Genomic DNA, 21,043 nt, shown 5'->3' on the forward strand with positions numbered 1-21,043 from the left:
CAAGGAAAGACATTACAGAATAAGATTTAGAAGAAATGTGTATCCCATTACTGATTTGAATCCTCAGAAAGATGAATTTGACCAACTGGTATTTTCAGAATATGTAACTTGGGAACATTCAGCAGAAAAAAAAAGAGTAAACTCTTTTCTGTAAAAATAACAGTCAATGTTACCAGAGAAGCAAAATTCTAAATATGACTTACATCAGCTTTTATGGCTGATCAGCTAACAGTCTGATATTTCCAATTCCCTCTACCTTGAGGAAAACTAATAGCCAAGTGTTTATGGTAACTATTTAGACATCCCTTCAATCTGTTACCAAATACATTAACATCCTATTTCTCATGGCCCCAGACAGATCTGTGCAATTGCTCCTCAAATTTAGCTGTGTGAATAAGTATGAGCTATGTGAATTAAGTATGTTGCTACCCAAAAAATAATAAATATCTAAGGGGGGGGAAAAACGAGCGGAGAAGCAGTTTTAGTCTTGTAAATGAATCAACAAAGATCCTTAGTATCTTGAATCATATACGCCAAAATGCATAGTATTTTATTTTTTTATTAAAATAGCTCTTGTCTCCCACATTAAAACAATACAGTTTTATTCTAAATATACTTAAATGTATAGGTACTCAAAAGAACACACATTAAAGTATTAATAAATAACAAAATACAAACAGTACAAAAGTATCACACAAAACACAGCTTAAGTAAGTTATCGCTCCTGATATAGTAGAGACACTCAGACATATTATAATTGACTCAACTGTTCAGAACACTACATGCAATCTAGCTATAGTACACGTGTACTAACAGAAACCCAACTTCTAGAATAAGGACAGTTTATGAAGGAACAAGATTGCATTCATTGTTGTTTCTGCTGCTACATTCTTTTGTAGTTCATCCATCACAAGACTGTTCTGGGCAACAACAGCATGCTTCTAAGAAATGAGCTAGTATTTAAACAAATTCATTTCTCTGCTAAAACTGATGTTAAGATTATAGCTACAGTAACTTCTGAAACACATTGCACTGATCACATTTTAGACAGGAGAGTAAGGTAAGGTATTATGGAGGAATATGTTGTCAGTTATATTACTGAAAATGATCCCTTGCATACGTTTAGGTAATACCTCCTCATAGGGATATATTTTTAATCAGAATTTGATATCAAGCTTAAGAATTTTGCTTTGTTCCAGAAAAGACTACGCTCTAAGAATATGCAACTAGTTTCTTGGAAAATAATGCATTATGGTTTCCAGACACATTGATTTTATTTTTAAAAGGGGATTTTTTTTTTTTTAGCTAGAAAAGCCCTTTCAGCAGCTGCCCTGAAAGCTTTAACAAACATACTTCTAGACACCATAACTACTAAACCAACAGAGGTAGAAAGAAGCAAGGAACTGGTGAAGGAAAGGGAAAATAAATGCCTAAGCATTTTTTTAAATACTCCCTCTGCAGTGACCATTTCCTTAGGAATGAAACCTGTTCAAGGAACTCAAATGTTTAAAAAATTAAATTAAAAAAATCTGGAGAAAAATAAATAGAATGCCATCTATGAGTAAAATATTCACTGGTACAGTGCAAGATTAATAAGGTAACAGGTGTTTAGTACCAGACCCTTAATATAAATATTCTACACAAATCTGAAGACTTATAAAAAACTTGCCCCAAAAGATATAATTGTGCATCCGATCACCTAAACGAAGAGCATGCACTTCAACAATTGCTGTGCGAGTTACCTGCTTAGTATAATTTACCGTCGCTTACTTGCTACAAAACAGTTCTGAAACCTGTTCAAAACATAACTAATTTCTCCCATTGGTTTCTGTAAACATTGTTACTGGTATTCTTAATAACACTACTCAGTTTGCTCTTCCCTAGAAATTATGTTACACACAATATTTATTCAATAGTATATACAATGGGATCTTAAGCTCTAAATCTGAATTATTCTTGTTTGACACTGGGTAAACATTTCTTTCAATTCATTTTGCTGACTTTCATTAATAGTTTCTGGTTCAGCTGGGCTCTTCTGCACTTTAGCCACAGCAAAGTTGATTCCTTGGGTTAAGCCAGCTTGTGTAATGTTAGCTACCTGTGCCATTGAATTGCGTATTTTTGCAAAGGGAGAGACGGCCCTGCTACCATTATTCTCTGCTGGTGAAGGAGTTGCATGAAACCCTGGCTCAGCTTCAAGAACAATAGATGAGCCTGGGCTTTTAGGAGATTTAAATAAATTCATCTGCTCAACCACTAAATATTGTGGTCCTGTCTCTGAAAATGATACATCCAGTTTAGATGGTCTAGAAGGAGCCTTATTAGTTCCCAGACAATCAGCTGCCTTAGGAGCATTATTGCTAATATTATGCGCCACTTCTGGGAGTTCTCGAGAACCCCTCTCACATTCTGAAACACTGTTGTTCATCTTAATTTTAGCATCCTGGACAAATCTGTGACAGTAAACATCAATCTGTTTAGTGACATCTAGTGTTGTATTTTCAGCAGAAAGAACTTCTTGAAAAGTTTTGCCTTCACGTTCATTGTTCATTTGGTGTCCAGATTTTACAACATGGATGTCTGATGGAACAGGAATGCTAATATTGATATCAGTGCTGCTCACAGATTGGGACCGACTATTTAACCGAGGAGCAGATGCAATGATACCACAACTAGGTAAGACATAATCTATCTGTCCGTTCTCTAAAGAGTCCATGAATTGCTGGTCGTCGTCAGATCTGGAATTTGTCAGGAAATCATCTGAATGGAACGAGTCATTATCAGATGAGATCTCAATATCCGATTCTATATTGGCATTAGTATCCGTCATGGCATTTTCCATGGTTTCAAGACTACTGTCAGATTTCCAAAGATTTACTTTCAGATTGGGCTTTAAGAAATTTACTTTCATTTCAGGCTTTGTAAAGTTTCCTAGTTTTCTAAGATTGCTGATATTTACGTTGGATTTGGTTTGTTTCACTTTTTGATTAAGAGATGAAAACTTGTTCATTAAGTAATTCTTCCCCAGAGCCAAAGAACCTCTATTCTGGGATCTGATCCCAATGATGTCCTCATGTGGTCTGCTGCTCTTCCTGAAAAAGTGAGAAAACTAATAACATCCTTTGTTACTCGTACAATAAAAACAGCTGCTTTTGATCCCTTCTTTTATTACACAGAGTGTACCAAAAATCAGGCTTCACAGACAATTTATTACATAAATTACATTAAGTGTTTGAATTGGTTACCATTTTCTTTTAAATACACCTTATTCATTTGATGCATGATCTTTAAGCATTCCAAGGTACAGTCATATTTTCTATGGCAAAAAAAAAAGATATCAATAAAGCATTCTGATTGACTTTTGGTGCACCCTGAATATATAATAATTCCTTTTTTTATCAGGGTTTGTTAGTACCAAGGCACTCAGCATCCTCAGTATTGCAAGACAGAATCTTCAGGTAATATAAATATTTAAGAACTTTTTGGAGTTCTTGGTGCCCTCTGAACTTGGAATGTTTTCAGTATCCAGCTAGGTAACTACTTAGTACTACTCAACCCCAAAAGCAAAGCATCCAAATTAACACATTTTATTTACATAATAGCAGATCAACAATGAATCACTAATACTAATAGTTGGCTGGTATATAGGTAGTCCTCGACTTACAACTATTCCTTTAGCGATCATTAGAAGCTACAACAGCACTGAAAAAAGTGGCTTACAACTAGTCCTCCCATTTAAAACAGTCGCAGCATCCCCACAATCATGTGAAAATTCAGGTTCTTGGCAACTGGCATCTATTTACAATGGTTGCTGGATCCCTAGAGTTGCAACCTCCCCAGCCGGCTTCCGACAAGCAAAGTTAAAGGGGAAAGCTGGATTTGTTTAACAATCATGTGGTTCACTTAACAACTCCAGTCATTCACTCAACCAATGTGCCAAAAAAAGATGGTAAAATCAGGCACATTAACAACTGCCTTGCTTAGCAAAGGAAGTTCTGGTTTCAACTGTGGTTATAAGTCGAGGACTGACTATCTATAATACATACCACAAGTGTTGTAGCTTAAAGTGAATTAGGTGTTGGGGAATTTATGAACATGGAAAAATTAAAATTTACCTCTCCAGTTTTTTCTCAATAATAGGGACATCTAATCCCATGGCCTGCTTGGTGATTCGCAGCATTTCTGCAATGCACTGAAGAGTGTCTGAAATACAAAGAATTAATTCAGAATTTCTGAAAAAATTATATTTTTCACTAGATGCTAATGACAGATTATTTGGATAGATTTGCCTTCCAACATACAGTATGTCTTATGTACTAACATGAAGGTTCACCTTCATTTTACATCAAATGACTCATATATTAATAAAGGTAGGTACTTAAGCAAAAAGCAAAAGAATTAAGCCATTTTCGGTTACAAAGATTCATTTTTATCCTTGAGATAAAATAAAAAATGAAGATGTACTAGACACTATGTTGTACTACACATTGGAGTGGTACATCTGTTATCCATGCAAAATGCATGGAATAATTAGTGAAGTATAATTGGAAGAGCATAAATTTACCAAATTCTCTTGAATGTGTATGCTGCCCCTCCAGAGACCTGCTCAAAATCCAGTAGACGGACTGATTTTGGTGAAAATGGACAGAGTTCTGGTGTCAGTAATTCAGTAATTAAATTGGCTAATAAATTTAAGGTACAGTTTATTTTCAAGCAAGATATCTTCTTATTCAACTATTTAAATGTCCCATTTCATTTTCATAGCTAAATTGTAATTGCTCAGAAATATCTAAATTGATTCTGTTCATTCAAAAAAAAAGTAGGTACTTACCTTTTCCATCCTCTTCAGGGCTGCGCACGACAGCTCTAAGAGTATGGAAATACCCACTTGTATCTTTGTATTTATGATGAAGTCTCATGCATGAGAACTTGGGTTTTCCAAAGAATGTTGGTTCGGGTCCTTGTTTAAAAAAAGCAGTAACAATTCAGGAATGCCGAGTCTAGTTTTTTAACAACACATTTCATTATATACACCAGAAATAAAGACTTTCCTAGTTCAACTGTGATGAACTACTATTGAGTTCCACTTATCCCTGAACTGTATGCTGTGATTCTGTTCTACAGCTTCAGTTATACACCATTAAAAGATTAATCCCATGGATTTTGTTGTGTGTTTTTTCTTCCTTATACCCGTAAGTGGTAGTAGTGAATATTGAGGCTGAGGAGAATTTGGTTTATTTTCGGTTTAGCAATGAAGCTCACCAATTACTTTTGGTCATTTAATCTCTCAAATTAATCTATAAAAGAGGAGCAAGAAAAAAAATGTACTTTGAGTTCCCTGGCAAAAGACAGGGTATCAAGGTGACATTTTCATAAAAACTCACCACCTTTTCTATTGTATTACTTTAAAATTTTAAACACAGTGATTCCTCTATAGCATTACATGCAGCCACTGGCAGTAGCAAAACAGGTAAAGAAAAGAAAGCTCTAGAAAAGTTGGTATATGCTATAGCTGTTCCATGCCACTGCCATCCTTTTATTAAACTCAGTACAGCCAGCTAGCTGGTCCACCTCTCTCCTGTTTTTTTTTCAGTTTCCTCCTTACTGTGGCCTCCTTTAGCCTCTGCCATCCTTAAGAGCAGTATATTTAACCACCCATCCCCTCCCCATTTAAAGGCAGGCAGTTGGCTTATGTTGCACATAAGGAGTTGAGTTCAAAGACAGCAGCACCAACTAAAAGGAAAGGGGGGAAGAGAAGGCACTGAGACATCAGTGAACAAATTAGTTCACAGGTGACACAGAGAGGGAGCAGAGAGAAAAGAGAAAAATGCACCATCTTTGCTTACTCACCTGATTAATGTCCTCCAGAATTTACCTAGCCACAACCTGGAACAACTAAGATGTTCCTAGATTCATTTCAGCTAACTGCAACCTGCTCAGAACAGTTCGGCTAAACTTCAGAGCCACTATTCATGAGTTTGTTTTCTCAAATTGGAAACAGCATATTTGTTCATTTGTTTCACGACAAAGAATTACAATCATTATACAAAAGAGAAAGATTTTTCAAACTTTTTTTCCCAATTACCGATATGCTACAATTGCCCTGGCAAGAAATAAGGATATAGAATGCAAAATACATACCTATTTCTATCTTTTCCAAATTTTCAAGGCTCAGCCTTTGATACTGATTGACTTTATCTATTTCATCATCATAGCTGCAATGGAGGGGAAAAGTGTCTAGAATTAAATCTTCACCCATAGTCAAACCCTAGATAATGCAGTTCTGACAACTTTTGTCTACAATGTGAAATAAAAATTATTACTTACTAGGCTACGTAGTATGCAGTATTAGAAAGTAGAAGAAGAACATCCATATCTCTGTGAGTAGCATCAATAAGGCTAAAATAAAAAGACAGTAATAACAAAAATGTTGAAGCATAAACACTTTTTGAAGATTTTTCTTTTTTGTAGTTAAAACTTTTTCATAGTTTTTGTAGAGGAAAACGTTTTTAATAAATCATAAACACAATTCCTGATTCCTGAGCCAAACAGGAGGCTTGGCCTCCTGCCCCACATTATAAGATATCTGTTCTGAGCACATTCATCCTACTGGATTCACCTCCCACAGTTCAACTTCTCTTTTACCTGAAAGTCTTTCTACTTTCCTAATGTCTGTTAGAGAGTAAATGCCCTTAATTATATCATCCTTCATTAACTAAATGCAATACAAGTTATTGTTATGCTAGCATCAGCTAAACCCAAGGAGTTGCAATCATGATATAGCACAGTCTCATGTAAATAATTACTAGGGCTGTAGCATTATAATGATTTTATTTCATTCTTGAAACAAATATTCATGAATGCTAAATCACACAATGAAAAACAAAGTGATTAAAGAACTGCTTAAAAACCACTAACAGCAGAACCAAAAACAGAATAAAACCTGAAGCTCAGAAAATATGAGGGAAAAAGTACTTTCTCTAGCACCAAACTTGGACCAGAAAGTAAACACAAGAAAAACTTCCTAGCAAAAACTTTTTATAACTGTGTTATTGAATATATACTTTCCCTAATACCATTTACTAAGTCTAAAGATACTGAGTAACCCCCCCAAAAGAATTAATCTTTTGAATATTTTATGCTAAGCAACCAGAATAAGCAAAAAATGAATAAATCTCAGGAGGATAAGCAGTCCATCAGTATAAAGATCCCAAACTTTAAATTTCTTTAAAGATCAAAAACTTTAACTTTAACTGATTATCCTATTTTGAATCCACTTGAGATTTCCAATTGGTAATGGAGTTTTGGTAATGATTGGTAATGATAGAGTTATACATAAAAGTACCAAAAAATAATTATTAAAAATTCTATCTGCCTAACACTGAAAGTAGTAAGTTTTTGATTTTACATAAAGTTCTTACATTAATCTGATTTTGTTCGTCAACAGTATTCATATTATCAACTTTCTTACTCTACTCAATTAGAATTCATAATAAACTAATTGGAGTTGCATAAAAGACAATGATTACAATTCATATGTTTTATTCTCACTGTACTGTCTTAGGACAAACTACGGAAAAATGTTATTTTATTTATTATTTATTTATTTATAGCATTTTATAATCAAATATTTTAGACACTGCATACCTGGGATCACAGTCAATCAGTGCCCAACCACCATGAAATTTTTCATCGTCTGGTAAAAGCAATTTCATGTAACTCTGCAGTAATTGGCTAATCAATTCCTGATGAGTCCTCAAATTTTCCTTGTGCAAGGCTTCATGCTCTTTTTCTTTGGTAAATATGGAATATAGATCTTCTGTCACAGGAATACCCTGCATTAAATCTAGACAAACACAGAGTGCATATAATGATTAAATGAGAGCTAGGCACAGAAAACAGCTGCACCATGAAAGTTCAGTTTTAAATATTCAATATAATAAAAATACTTAATTGTTGATGGAGGAAGATAGGCTGCTTCCTTAACCATTTGTCATGCTTTTCTACCCTCCAAATCATAACTTGGCCAAAACTGGAAAAAATCTGGAGCAGTTATACCCTCGTTTTAGCCATATTTGAAAAAAATAGCATCAATGCAACTTAAAAATAAATATGCTAATATCAGAAGGGATTTGTTTCAATATTTCAAGGAGAATCAGCTCACAATGAACCAATCAAAACTATATTTAAATAAAATACGATACATGCATATACATGTATATTAAGATCACTGATTTACTGCTTTCTGAACAAGGAAATGAAATGAAGAAAAAAGATTTGCTCAGTCATTTCCACAAGCATGAAGGGCCAATTAGGAAGGATGAGGAATACACCCCAGTGCTTTGTTCATTCATAAATAACCCAAGTATTTTTATCTATTTGGTGTAAAAATGGAGGCAACTGTCTTACCTATGACTGCTTGTCTATAAGCATCTCTGAAGCGGTTTAAGTAGTATCTGTTTGCAGAGTTAACACCATCTTTCATAACTCCTGCCAGCTTCCTTTCACCAGTCCTTGTGAAGTCACCCTATTATACAAAATGTATCTCTGAATATTCAGGGTGCAATTTACATATCATTTAGAAAAAGTTCTCCTTTCAATATTGGAATACTGCAATACTACAGCTTCACTTTTTGGCCTCCAAAACATTCCTCAAATTGTGTTGCCTTATTAACAAAAAATAGAGCTTGGAAGGAATGTCTTACGGTTCTTCAAACCCAAATATATTCCCATCTACCCTGAAAATACCCCCCCCCCAAGTTTTCCAAATAATAAATGTAAATCATAAATGCACAGTGGCTATATTCACACAACCTACTTAAGCAGGCCAATTTAAGAACAAGACAGTACAAATGTCAACCCTAGAACGGACAACTATGATTTGTTTGCATGTATAGTCATCAAGCAAACAAAGAAAAATGAGTAAATCTTTTAAATAGGTTATGTTTGGTATATAAGCACAATCAATATAAAAATGAAGATATCTTTGATAGATTCACATAGAATGCTAAATCATATTGTGGTTTGTTTGATTTTGGTTTAGTATTTTAGGAAACCAAGCCAATGGAATTAATAAACTTAATAATTTCTGCTTTTATGTAATGTATAAACACAGCCCTTCTTTATTCCTATTGACTTTGGTATGACTCATTTTGCTTTTATGTAATAAAATGAACACAAAAAACTTTAGCAAAAGAAAATATCAAAAATTATAAACACTGAACTGAAATTGTGCGGAACAATTGTCTAATGTGCCATACAATACAGGCAGGGCTTTTATCCATACATGCATGAAACATTATACAACAGTTTCAATAAAGAATGAGCATTATTTTTTTGCAATAATCCACAATCAATGTTTATAAGCAACTCATACGTAAATCACAATTTCAATCCACTATAAGAGCCATACATTTATTTTTCTAATTTTGAAAAACTACCCTCTTAGCAATAAGAAAGACATATGGAATCCACAGAACCTTGATTATTTTATTCAAAAGTGATGCTATGGACAGTGACTTCAAAACATAAGTCAATACACGCTTATTCCTGAAGAATCTTCTTTCCTTTTCTTTATATATATATATAAAAAATACCTTTAAAGCTGCTGTTCCAGCATATTGTCTGCTTATAGCATCACCGTTGTTAGCCCATATGATCTGATAAATTCTATTGCACTTCACTGGCAAGGCTTGTTCTGGAGGCATCACACCTAATTTTTTTAGCTGAAATTTAATGTATTTATTATTAATGGTCATTTGTTTTACTGAAAACTATAAAATGAAAAATAAAATAATGAAAACGTTCAACCAGTCTTATCTTATCCAATTACTTCCAAATGTATCAGGTAACAATTCTCTTTATATAATAGAAGTTATAGTTTAATACATACAGAGAGCACCAAACAGGGGAAAGCTTTCTGTGTTCTTGTAACAATTTTAAGATGAAATCTCCCAAACAATCCAAATTATACTACGGGTACTTTCTAGAAATAATAAGATCCTGCCACTAAAAATTTGTATTCAATGCAAGTTCCTTATTCGTTTTTCTCTTTAACAGAGAAAACTCTGTTTCCTATAACTTTGTACTTAATTTGCATGACCAGGCTAAAATCAAAAAAGGCATTTTAAATCATTTTACTGAAAAGCATCAGTAAAAAGGTACATTTAAATTTTGCAGTTTAGCATTATCTATGCAACTTTCAGAAAACAAATTCCAGCACTACTATAGCTATTTTTCTTCAGTACGTTCAGCTCTTCTATATGGATTATTTGGAAGCAATTTAAAGATAAATAGACTTTTCCAAATCTCTATACTAGTGTTTTCTTTAAGGGTTTACACTGTTGTACCTGCTGTTCCATAATGGCGCGAGCAATTGCTGCTTGAACAACGTTGGTTCGATCCAGACAATCCATACAATTAACACGGAAAATTCCTTCCTGTTTACAAATTACACCAGCTTGGTCCACCCTTCCAAAAGAGCGACATAATATAATTGAAAAACTTTTTTTAAAAAATGGCTGTTCTCTACTTACATATTTTTCTTGCTAAATGGCTTGGGGCTCCTGCTTTTATTAGGGCATCGGTCAGAACCCTGACCCATACATACATACATACATACACACACACACACACATCCAGTAGTACCCAACTGCTTTGAAACTCATTGAGTTTCAACTACACATTTTTGCTTGGTACTCATTGATTGTTGGTACTCAATGCACAAGTTAGAACTTGTCGGTGTCAGCTGCTTTGTGACTCACTACATTATTTCTTATGGGATAAATCCGGTACTCATTGTTTTTGGTTTTCATCACACCTCCCAGAACCAATCAACAATGAGTACCAAGGTACCACTGTATATTATTCATACTCTTATTGTATAAAATAAAACAGTTTTTGGTGCCTATATACAGAATGAGTTACTGTTAATCATATCAATGCCCAACATATCTCTGTTTGCAGAATCTCTCATCATGGAAAAGAGAAAACTCTGAATGACAATTGTTTTGGATGCATTTTGCCTTTTATTTGCCAAGCCTTCCCCTCATTCCTGATCCAAGCAAAGGATACCTACCAGCACCACTTTACATCAGTGATTATATCAGAAATGGCATCCGTAAGGGTTTGAACATTTTCAAACTTCATTCCACGGCTAAAAAGTAGAAAGAAGGCAGTTTGCTGTCATTTTTTATTGTACTAAAAGAATGTGCTATTTATTACACAGAATCTGAAAAAAATCCCCAAGTTTTTTTCTCCTTTTTATACAATCTGCTACTAAATAACTCATTAATCAAGACAGACTGCACACTAATTTTTAATATATACATACATGCACACATATACGAGAATACATTTTTTATTAAGGCCCTTTTTGAAAAAAATGAAACTTTACAAAAACCTTATAATCAGGGGTAAAATGCTCCTGGACCGGATTGCCCGATCTGGTAGGAATGGCGGCGGGTGGTTCGGAGAATCGGTAGCATAAATCCCTGGGCCTGAGCCGCGCGATCATCAGAGTTTTGTTTTTTTAACATTTAAAAGCATTTTTTCTTCTGCCGAAAAAAAAGCTTTTAAAAGTAAAAAAAAAAGCCTCTGATCATCGCGTGGCTCAGCTGGGATCATCAGAACCCTTTCAAAGCATTTTTTCTACAACCTCTTCGGCCAAAGAAGCTGTAAAAAATGCTTTTAAAAGGCTCCTCTGGCAATACCAGCTGTTGCCTGATCATCAGAAGCTTTTAAAAGCATTTTTTACTTTTAAAAGCATCTAAAAAGCATTTTAAAATGCTTTTAAAAGTAAAAAAAAAAGTTGGCCACGCCCACCAGTCACATTACCCCCCACCAAGCCACACCCACAGAACCGGTAGTAACAAATTTTATATTTCACCCCTGCTTATAATCCTTCACCCATGAAAACTGTCCTGGGAAACCCCCAAATCTTAGCTATGAAGAACTTCTGTCATCATGTAACATATAATATAAAATATAGCAATAGATTGTGCATTCCAATATTTGTTAGGTTAAGATTCTTTCATAGTCTTACCAATGTTCATGGAAATCAAATGACACATAAGTAAGGCTTGGATTATTATACAATAAAACTTGTTTAAGATAAGCATCACCAATAATTTTTTCTCGTCCAGTCTGGTCCACTAGGTTAATGATAATCTGTTTAAAGATAGGAAAATATAAAAACATGTTTTAAAATATGAATGTACATGTCTTAACTCCACTTGAAAGTACAGGAGAAGCAGTTCTTATTTTAATTTTTAAGGGCTTGTTTTCTAAATGACTGCTAAGAAGAATTCAATCAATGAATATAAAAAGCTTCACCAGTTTGTTAAAATCATTATATTTACTCTCACATTTTTATCAGTCAGAAGAATGCACTAAATGGACAGTCATGTTCACTAAATGCTTCACTCTAAACCCGTGTTTCTCAATCTTGGCAACTTTAAGATCGGTGAACCCATCCACCCTGGCTGAGGAATTCTGGGACTTGAAGTCCATCCATCTTAAAGTGACAGAGTTGAGAAACACTGCCTTAAAGGGATACCTTTTTGTTTATGTAACATGAGGCACTCAGCTTTTACCCTTTCAGTTTTTAGAAATTTTTCCTCACCCCAAAAGTTTGCCCCAGAAAACTCCTATTGCACATGACTAGTAATAAGACAGGAAATGCAGGAGAAACGGGAATATTCAGAAATGTTTGCTGCCACAGCAAACATACGTCAAAATCAGTAGTGGGTTTCAATTTCAGCTGCTACTGGTTTGCTCGCAGGCGCAGGCACGCACACACAGGCACATCATGCTTCTGTGCATGCACAGAGACGTCCGGACGGAGCATCCTGCCGCTACTGATTCGTCCGATCCAGGACAAACCCATAGCAATCCACCACTGGTCAAGTTGCTTTCCACTAACACAAAACCACCATTAGAGACAATCCAGAATTACATGGTAAGCAATTTTTTATAATTCACGAAGTACTACATCTTACCAAAATCTTTTCTTTTTTTCAGAACATTAAAAAGAACAGTATAGGTAGTCCTCGACTTATAACCTCATTTGGGACTGAAATTTTGGTTACTTAAGTGATGTGGTCATTAAGTGAGTTATTATGTGACTCAACCTGATTTTACAACCAATTTTACTGAGGTTGTTAAGTAAATCACTGCTATCATTACCTTAATCACACTGTCATTAAGTGAATTCATCTTCCCCAATTGACTGTGCTTATTGGAAGCCAACTCAGAAGGCTGCAAATCACAATCATGAGATTGGAAGACTCTGAAACTATCATAAATGTTAGCTGGTTGCCAAGCACCCAAATTACAATCATGTAAGTATGGAGGTGGTGCAAAACTTGTAACTTGGAGGACAGGTCATAAGACACTTTTTTGAGACTACTCAACATTCACTGGAACATTGAATCATCATTATTAATCATTAACTGAACAGATGTAAATTGCATAAAATTGCCAAACTGTTAATAATTTAACACGGTCTTATAAGATGGTAAAACTACCTGTTTTTTATAAATGTTTAATTGTTCTTCAAAATGTGCACGGAAGTAAGTAACAGTTTCCTTCTCACCTACAAAAGAAAGATATATTGGTTGACCGTTCCCTTTGAGATGTTTCCATGAAAAGCAGCAGTATTAGATTGGAACAGCATATCACTAGACTGAATTAGAGATGTAATTAAAATATTTTAAAGAATTATTATAGATTGTAGAATTCAGTGCAATAACATTTACAAATAATCATTAAGCAATGTATGTCAGCAAATAAATAATGAAAGATCTTTTTATAGCGACACATTTTTAACTGCAGTTTTTTAAATACTGATCTGTGTGTATAAGTCTTCATGAGACTATGGAGCAGCATGCCATTTGAATACATCAATTACAACTGCCAAATCACTTGACAACAATTACATGCTGCCAAAATATAACTACATTATAGTAAAGCAATTTTTTCTTTAAAAAAAAAATAGTAGCAGAAAGAGACATCAACAGCATCCCAGCAGCTGGAAGTTGATGTGGCCCTCCGACCCAATACAATACAGTTGCACAAATATCATCCTTTCAAGAGGTTTTCAGACACAGGCAAATCAACAGCCACAATTCAAACACTGGACAGGATTAAGACACATTTCAGGAAGCACTTTCAGAATTTAAGGAGTAAAATGATGGCCTTAAACATTTGAAAAGTTTAAACCTACCTCCCCAAAAGCAAAATTTCCAAATGTTTAAGCTCGCTCAATCTTTAGGATCACCCAAAAAATGACACTGAGAGAGCTGTGTTTGACTGCATACCATTAATGTTAGAGATAGAGTAAAGAAAACATTAGGAGCGTCTTTTTCTTCAGAGAGCACAAAGAATGTCCTGCTATCACTGGAGAACCATGGAAGGTTTTACATTACTACGTTGGTCCCTTTCAAACCCTTAATAAAATCCATCTTCATCACCAGTTGGTTAGTAAAAACCAGATGCATTAAATCACTACATCTAATCCTCTAAAACAAATCTGCAATTTCATCTTTGCAATACACAAGAACATTTTTTAAAAATTAATCTCAGCAAGGGCTTATATATTTTAACATTTGTTAAAACCTGTTGGTCTTTCACAAGGACCTGAAGAAAGGGCTTGGTTCCCAGACTGGGAATTATATTAATTTTATTGAAATATTTGTACTATATGTCTACTTATATTTGATTTTGTTATTGTTTTTATTTTGGCTGCCAATTATCAATTTATTGGGGGGAGCGTTGACTGTATTTCTATCCACCCAAAGTTACTTGAGATTAAAACAAATAAATAGTAAGATCTTCAAATGACCTTCATGCAAGAATTTAGTAATTATTCTAAAGGATGTAATTTATGGAAAAGAAGATGGTAATGCAATATTGAATGACAGGATGTAATTCAGGTTCAGTCTTTCAACACATCTCCATACTATTCCAAAATAGCAAGTTACAGGCTGACATATCTTAACAAGCAACCATAAAATTTCAATTCCAGATTTGACTGTACTAAGATATACTATATGGAGTCACACTAATAGCTTATTTAAGGTGACTCTTTATAACATTTCAAGAATAGTATGTCAAATAAAGTCAAGGCAACAGGCATACTTCTTGTAGTTCAGATTAACTGAGTAACCAATAACCCAACTGTAGTATAGAACAGTGGTGAAATCTGAACTGGTTTACTACTGGTTTGTTTGCTGTGCACACATGCAGTACATGCCAAAAGGAGGCATGGGTAAGTAGAACAATGAGTGGGGGGAGGGGGGTGATCAGCTGTGGCGTGCGATCTTTTTTTTACTTTTAAAAGCATTTTTTACAACCTCTTCAGCAGAATAGGTTGTAAAAAATGCTTTTAAAAGTTTTAAAAAGGCTCTGATGATCACGTGGCTCAGCTGTAATCGTAAGACCCTTTTTTTAACCTTTTAAAAGCATTTTTTACAACCTATTCGGCCGAATAGATTGTAAAAAAATGCTTTTAAAAGTTAAAAAAAGGCTCTAACGATCTCGTGGCTCACCTGGGCATGGGCGGGGAGAGGGATTTTTACTACCGGTTCTCCGAACCACCCACCGCCATCACTACCGGATCAGCCAATCTGGTACGAACCAGGAGCATTTCACCCCTGGTATAGAAACTGAAATGTTAGACTAGGACTGGAGAGAAACAAGTACAAGTCCACCCTAAGTCATGTGAGCTCATTGGTGACTTTGGGTCACCCAATGTATTTCACAGGGTTGTTATTGTGGAGAAAAAAACTTCCCCTCTTTTTAACCTGTTGTCTTTACTACTATGCCAAACTGGCTGTTGAATAAGATTGAAGAAATGAATATAGCATGGTGGGGTTGGGAACAGAAGAAGGGTATTCGAAAAGAGGATAACAGCAGAATCTGATAATCAGTATAAGCAGGTTTTCTGTAAGTCAGGGCTTAAGGAACTACCATTTTTTTATTTCCTTTCCTTTCCATTGTCACTGCCGCTTGTTTGAGGAATGAGGAAGGGACTGGTCATATCCAGTAAATTGCTCAATAGGGATTTTCTACCAAAAGTGGGTGAAGACAATGTATTACCAAAACAGTGCCTTTTAACCCTATTCATATACTGTCAGAAAGGAAAGAAAACTACTAGAAGATATGACTAGGTTAAGTAGTTGTTAAGGTTACCTCTCTAGGAAAATATGAAGCCTACAAATATATACACCTATGGATACACATATAAACATACATAGATGTACATTTACTTGGAATATCATGTCATTCTAAGAATTTGCTAGAGATTTAGTTAAATATTTGTAAAACATTCAACTAAATTCAAATTCAGGTTATGATATTTCTATCAAATAATTGGCTTTTTTAATAAAAAAAATAAGAAATTTTTATTTATCATGTAACTACATTGATATAAAAAATAACCATGAAGATGTCAATGACAGCCTAAGTACATTAGGGAGACATAAACAGAAAATAATTTTTAAAAATCACTTTGTGATAAAAGTTACCACACTAATTTGAAAGATGATTGAATAACTGCATTATATATCATATGAATACTTACACTTATCAAGACGTGGCCGTGGGTTGTATCTATAACCAACCTGACTCCAAAAAACAGGCACAGAGCCTCTTGTCTGAACAAAAGATAGAGTGTGATTATGAACATGGATCAACTGTTCAGTCTCGACATAATTTGCTACATTCCCATTTTTATCCACTCCTCTTCGTTTGTAACGCATCCCTGGGAGGGGGGGAGGGGGGAAGCAAAGAATTTCAGAAAAGAGATTGAACTTGCATGTTCAGTAGCTCACATAACATTTGTTCACTTAGCACCCTAGCTACTTAATACTGCATTTCCAAAACTTTTTCATAAAATTCCTCATTCAAGTCTCTCAAGTAATACTAGCAATTATGAGATAACACAGCTGGAAAAACTGTAGAACCAATATGATCATGGGATTCAAATATCTTCCATATAAAAAAAGGCTTAGAATATTTGGGACTCTTTAGCTTGACGAAAATGTCTAAGGATGGATTGTAATAGAAGCATGGAAAATATGGACAAGGAGAAATTTAGTACTTATCTTTCTTTTATAGGACAAAGCTGGTTTATAGATGTAGAACAGGAAAAAATGACTTCAATACATAGACTTATAATTAACTGGTGAAATTCATTACAACATAGGCAAGCATATAATATCCTTAGCATGAATATCCCCTTCATTCTACCCTCATCCCACAAAGAAAGGAAATATGTGCTGGTCTCTGAATATAAGGGTTGGAGGGGATATAGTTTGAAAAAAGTCAAGTCTTGTCCAATTTTTCAAGTGCTTCTTATGGTCTTAAGTGAGTATTTTAATTTCTGTATAGAAATGCAAATAGGAAATACTTGTTTCCATAAAAATAATCGCTAAAGCTTTTTGGTCTCTAGACTATACCGAATAAACTTACCCGCTCTGTGACGGCTCCTCCGTGAGATAAGTGCCACAAGAAAACTTGGATGAATGTAATCTACACAAATGGGCTCCTGAGATGGTGTTTCAGGGCTGCTTTTCTCCTCATCTGATGTTTCATTGTAATTAACTACAAGTTCTTCAATTTGTACAAATCCCTGGATGACTGGGATAATCCAAAAGTCCACTTCAGATTGCTGCAGGACATTAAAAAACATATACATGCAATTTATAGAACACAAAAATTAAATAAATGAAAATAGCTGCAGCAGTAGTATACAAAGTTTTTATTTTAAATTTTGCATTTGTTAAATTAATAAATATCTGACTATAGATTACAATAAAATAGCTAAGCAATTTTTTGCTCTGTAATTTGATTTATTTATTTAATTTATATGATACCCTTATTGTTACAGCAACTCTGGGCAGTTTCACTTATTTGTATATTTAATATATTATGAAATTCTATTGCATAATAATAATAATTTTACTACATAGCTAAACTTAAAATAACAATTAAAAATTAAGAAAACAAATTTAATAGACAATTCAAAATAACTCAGGGATACTTGGACTGCTGACCATTTGAAGCTTACCAATATGAGTTAATAAAATTATATGGAAAACACCAAGCAACCGCTTAATGGGAATTATAAATGCTTATAAAGGATTACAGGGTCATAAAAAGGAGTTATTTGGAAGTTTCTCTTCCTCTAAAGGAAACTGTGAATAACTTAGATGATTAATAATGAATCTTTAATATCCCTTTTCCAACTAAGGTTGTACAACAAATGATGGCAACAGAGAGACAGAATGAAACTAAATACTTTTCAATAGATTAACTTCCAAGGAAAAAGAGTAAAGACACTCATGTTGCTTTTGTTGTACCTAACAGCTACATCTGATACCATAAACTGTTATTTTACAAAAGGATTTGGCTTGTACAGGATAGTTAGAAATGAGTCACTCAAAAGGTGCTGCATATAGTTTTATAAATTATATTTTAGATGGACTGTGGAAATATTTTTGTTCTGCACAATTCTACACAAAGTGATTTTAAAATGTTATCAACTTTGTTTTTTTAATATATTTTTTCCTGCTTGAGGTAAATGATGTTTTTCAGTTTCCTTTAAAAATATTAACTGCAGGCCACCTTTGGAGTGTTATCTAGGCCAAAAGGCAACTAAGAAATATTCTTCCAGCAGCAGATAAATCTACCTGAATGGGGTGAATATCTGCCAGTGACTTCCAGCTTTATTATTTACCTCCTAGGAAAGGCTCCTTCAAGAAACTCATAACATGTGATAATGCTTATTGCCAATCTAGGTATCATAACTTCATGGATGATGACAAACCCATAAAAAAAAAGACCAATTCTATTTTTTTTCATTTAATACATTTTTACAAAAAATATACTGTATTTCATGATAAAAACTGTATGTTAGATTCTTTATTTCTATAGGCTTATATATCTGGAAGATATTTCCAATGCTTTTCTTCAGTGTTTTATCTGTATTCCAATCTTAGACACTGTACACTTTCTCTATTTGATGCTTTATTGCAATTTTTTTTTGTTCAGACTTTGGTCTATATAATTTTACTAGACAACCCGTGTGCCACTGAGTCATTGTTTCAAAGGTATTTTCTTACTTAAGCAAAGAAACACAATGAACATGGGCAGGCAAAAAAACAGTGGGAGCAAGAGCAACTTCTGACTTCCTGCCAGCTTGCCCATTGAGTTTCTTTGTGGAAAGCTAGCAACCACGTATCTTAAGAAAGCTGGAATCATGGAGGAATGTCTTTGAAAGTCAGTAACAGTTCCACTTGGTATTTAAACGGAAGCACTATTAGAAACCTAAATGTTTGTGCCACAGAAAATTAGGATAAGTTACATGAAACATTAATGATTTCTTTAGACTAAATGGTATCAAGAATAGAGTACTAGAGTACTATCTGATTAATTCATTGAAATTCTCAAGGAACCATAAGTATATGGAATATTACTTACTCCAAGGTTTATCAGATCTTCAATCATGTGCTTATTCCAAAAGAATCTATCATCAACCTGAAACATATAAAAGTAAACCTTTTGTAGCCAAATATTACAGAAAACTGAAATATCAAAGACTACAGAAAAATCTATATTTATCACAATAGTTCAGGAACAAGAACTTCATTTGTGAAAGATAAGGAAACACTAATGTTTCTTTCCTTAAAATAGATGCCCTATGTATCTATGGCTGATCTTTCAAGAGACATATTATTTACCTTTTTCCAAAGGGGCAAGTTAGTCTTCTCACATGCACTTTGCCTTTGTATAGAGTTCGTTAAATCATAAGTCAAACTATAATAAAAAGAATCAGCATCCATAAACATTTTGAACAGTTCTTCCAATAGACGTCTCTCCAGTCTTTCTTTCTCTTTACTTTCTTTAACCTACAAAAGGACAAAATGTTCTATTTCAGTACAGTGAGTTGGTTACCTGTCACTAACCTAAACATGATTTTTCATAATGTACCATCAACAATTTGCTTTTGTTTAAATAAAAAAAATATAAATCTTTCATAGATGAGGTCTTTTCAAACAAACACAGTGAGAATTACAACTTTGTAGATACTTTTTCCATATAAAATATGCTGTTATTATTATATTCTACAAGGCTGAGAAATAACACTTCAAGTAAAGTTACCTACCAAATTTATGACCAAGAATAGTATGAAGAAACATCTAGAGTTACAGGAGGAAAGACCACATGCTGCACAGAATCTTCATTAGATATAGGATTGTACTAGTTCTACATATTACATAATGTAACTCAAACATATTCCAACAGTGTCCTAAATAATAAAAAAATGTAAAAGGTACTATTTTTATTTAATGAAAGAAAGAGGGCATCACATCTCCTATTTTTTAAAAAGTACTGCTCATAATAAGGTTTAAATCCTGTATACACAACTTTAAAAGGCAATCTCTCTAGATGCTTACTGCAAATGGCCATTCATAAATAAAGCACTTCAAAAGTTGCCAATTGTAAATATAATTTCTTCTCATGAACCACAAAATCTATTGCTTCAAAATACAGCAATTAATATTTAATTGATGACTTCATAAGTGAAAACATGATCCATTAAGTCCACTTGTGAGGTTGGTATTTAATTATTTACTTATTTATTAAATTTACATCTTGCCATAGCTTACAACAATAAAATGGGGAAAAAATAAAAAAATAAACAATAGCAAAGGAATAGAACAGTAAATAATAGAAGGACAATAATATGAAATTAAAAAGATGGGCAAGGCAGAACAAGACGTGCAGGGAAGAGGTGAAGTCATGACTTCTGGTCCTTGAGGAAAAATAGGAGGGTGAGGGCAAACTTCATCCCAGAGGGCAGAATGTTCCAGAAGACTACAGCAGAGGTCCCATTCTCCTGGATCCCATTAGTTGGAGTTTCTTGACCAATGGCTTGTTTTAGAAGGACAAGATGGCTCATCAAGTAATCTGGATCTATCCTATGTAGGGTTTTGAAGATCAAAACCAACATCTTGAACTGTACCCGGAAACAAACAGG

At 34.1% G+C, this 21,043-nt stretch overlaps 1 protein-coding gene across 4 annotated transcripts in view; it reads right to left on the reverse strand.

Annotated features, from left to right (window-relative positions):
• Positions 1-517: 517 nt before the first annotated feature.
• INPP5F (inositol polyphosphate-5-phosphatase F) overlaps positions 518-21,043 on the reverse strand; it is a 47,920-nt gene continuing 27,394 nt past the window's right edge. Inside the window, exons 2-18 of one of the 4 annotated variants that reach the window (XM_058187478.1) lie at positions 20,168-20,311; positions 19,743-19,910; positions 19,483-19,539; positions 17,473-17,671; positions 16,583-16,762; positions 13,527-13,594; positions 12,044-12,168; positions 11,078-11,155; positions 10,350-10,470; positions 9,597-9,725; positions 8,410-8,527; positions 7,648-7,846; positions 6,328-6,399; positions 6,142-6,215; positions 4,832-4,960; positions 4,116-4,203; positions 518-3,092 (exon numbers count right to left, since the gene is read on the reverse strand). In XM_058187478.1, the coding sequence (XP_058043461.1) occupies positions 1,940-3,092; positions 4,116-4,203; positions 4,832-4,960; positions 6,142-6,215; positions 6,328-6,399; positions 7,648-7,846; positions 8,410-8,527; positions 9,597-9,725; positions 10,350-10,470; positions 11,078-11,155; positions 12,044-12,168; positions 13,527-13,594; positions 16,583-16,762; positions 17,473-17,671; positions 19,483-19,539; positions 19,743-19,850 (2,898 nt within the window). In that variant the 5' untranslated portion in view covers positions 19,851-19,910; positions 20,168-20,311 and the 3' untranslated portion in view covers positions 518-1,939. Of the gene's footprint in view, positions 3,317-4,115; positions 4,204-4,831; positions 4,961-6,141; positions 6,216-6,327; positions 6,400-7,647; positions 7,847-8,409; positions 8,528-9,596; positions 9,726-10,349; positions 10,471-11,077; positions 11,156-12,043; positions 12,169-13,526; positions 16,538-16,582; positions 16,763-17,472; positions 17,672-19,482; positions 19,540-19,742; positions 19,911-20,167; positions 20,312-21,043 lie in introns of those variants that run through there. The other 3 variants (XM_058187477.1, XM_058187479.1, XM_058187480.1) reach the window with 3 other exon arrangements.

Source organism: Ahaetulla prasina, chromosome 6 (assembly GCF_028640845.1).
Source record: "Ahaetulla prasina isolate Xishuangbanna chromosome 6, ASM2864084v1, whole genome shotgun sequence".
In the NCBI taxonomy this organism is placed as follows: domain Eukaryota; kingdom Metazoa; phylum Chordata; class Lepidosauria; order Squamata; family Colubridae; genus Ahaetulla; species Ahaetulla prasina.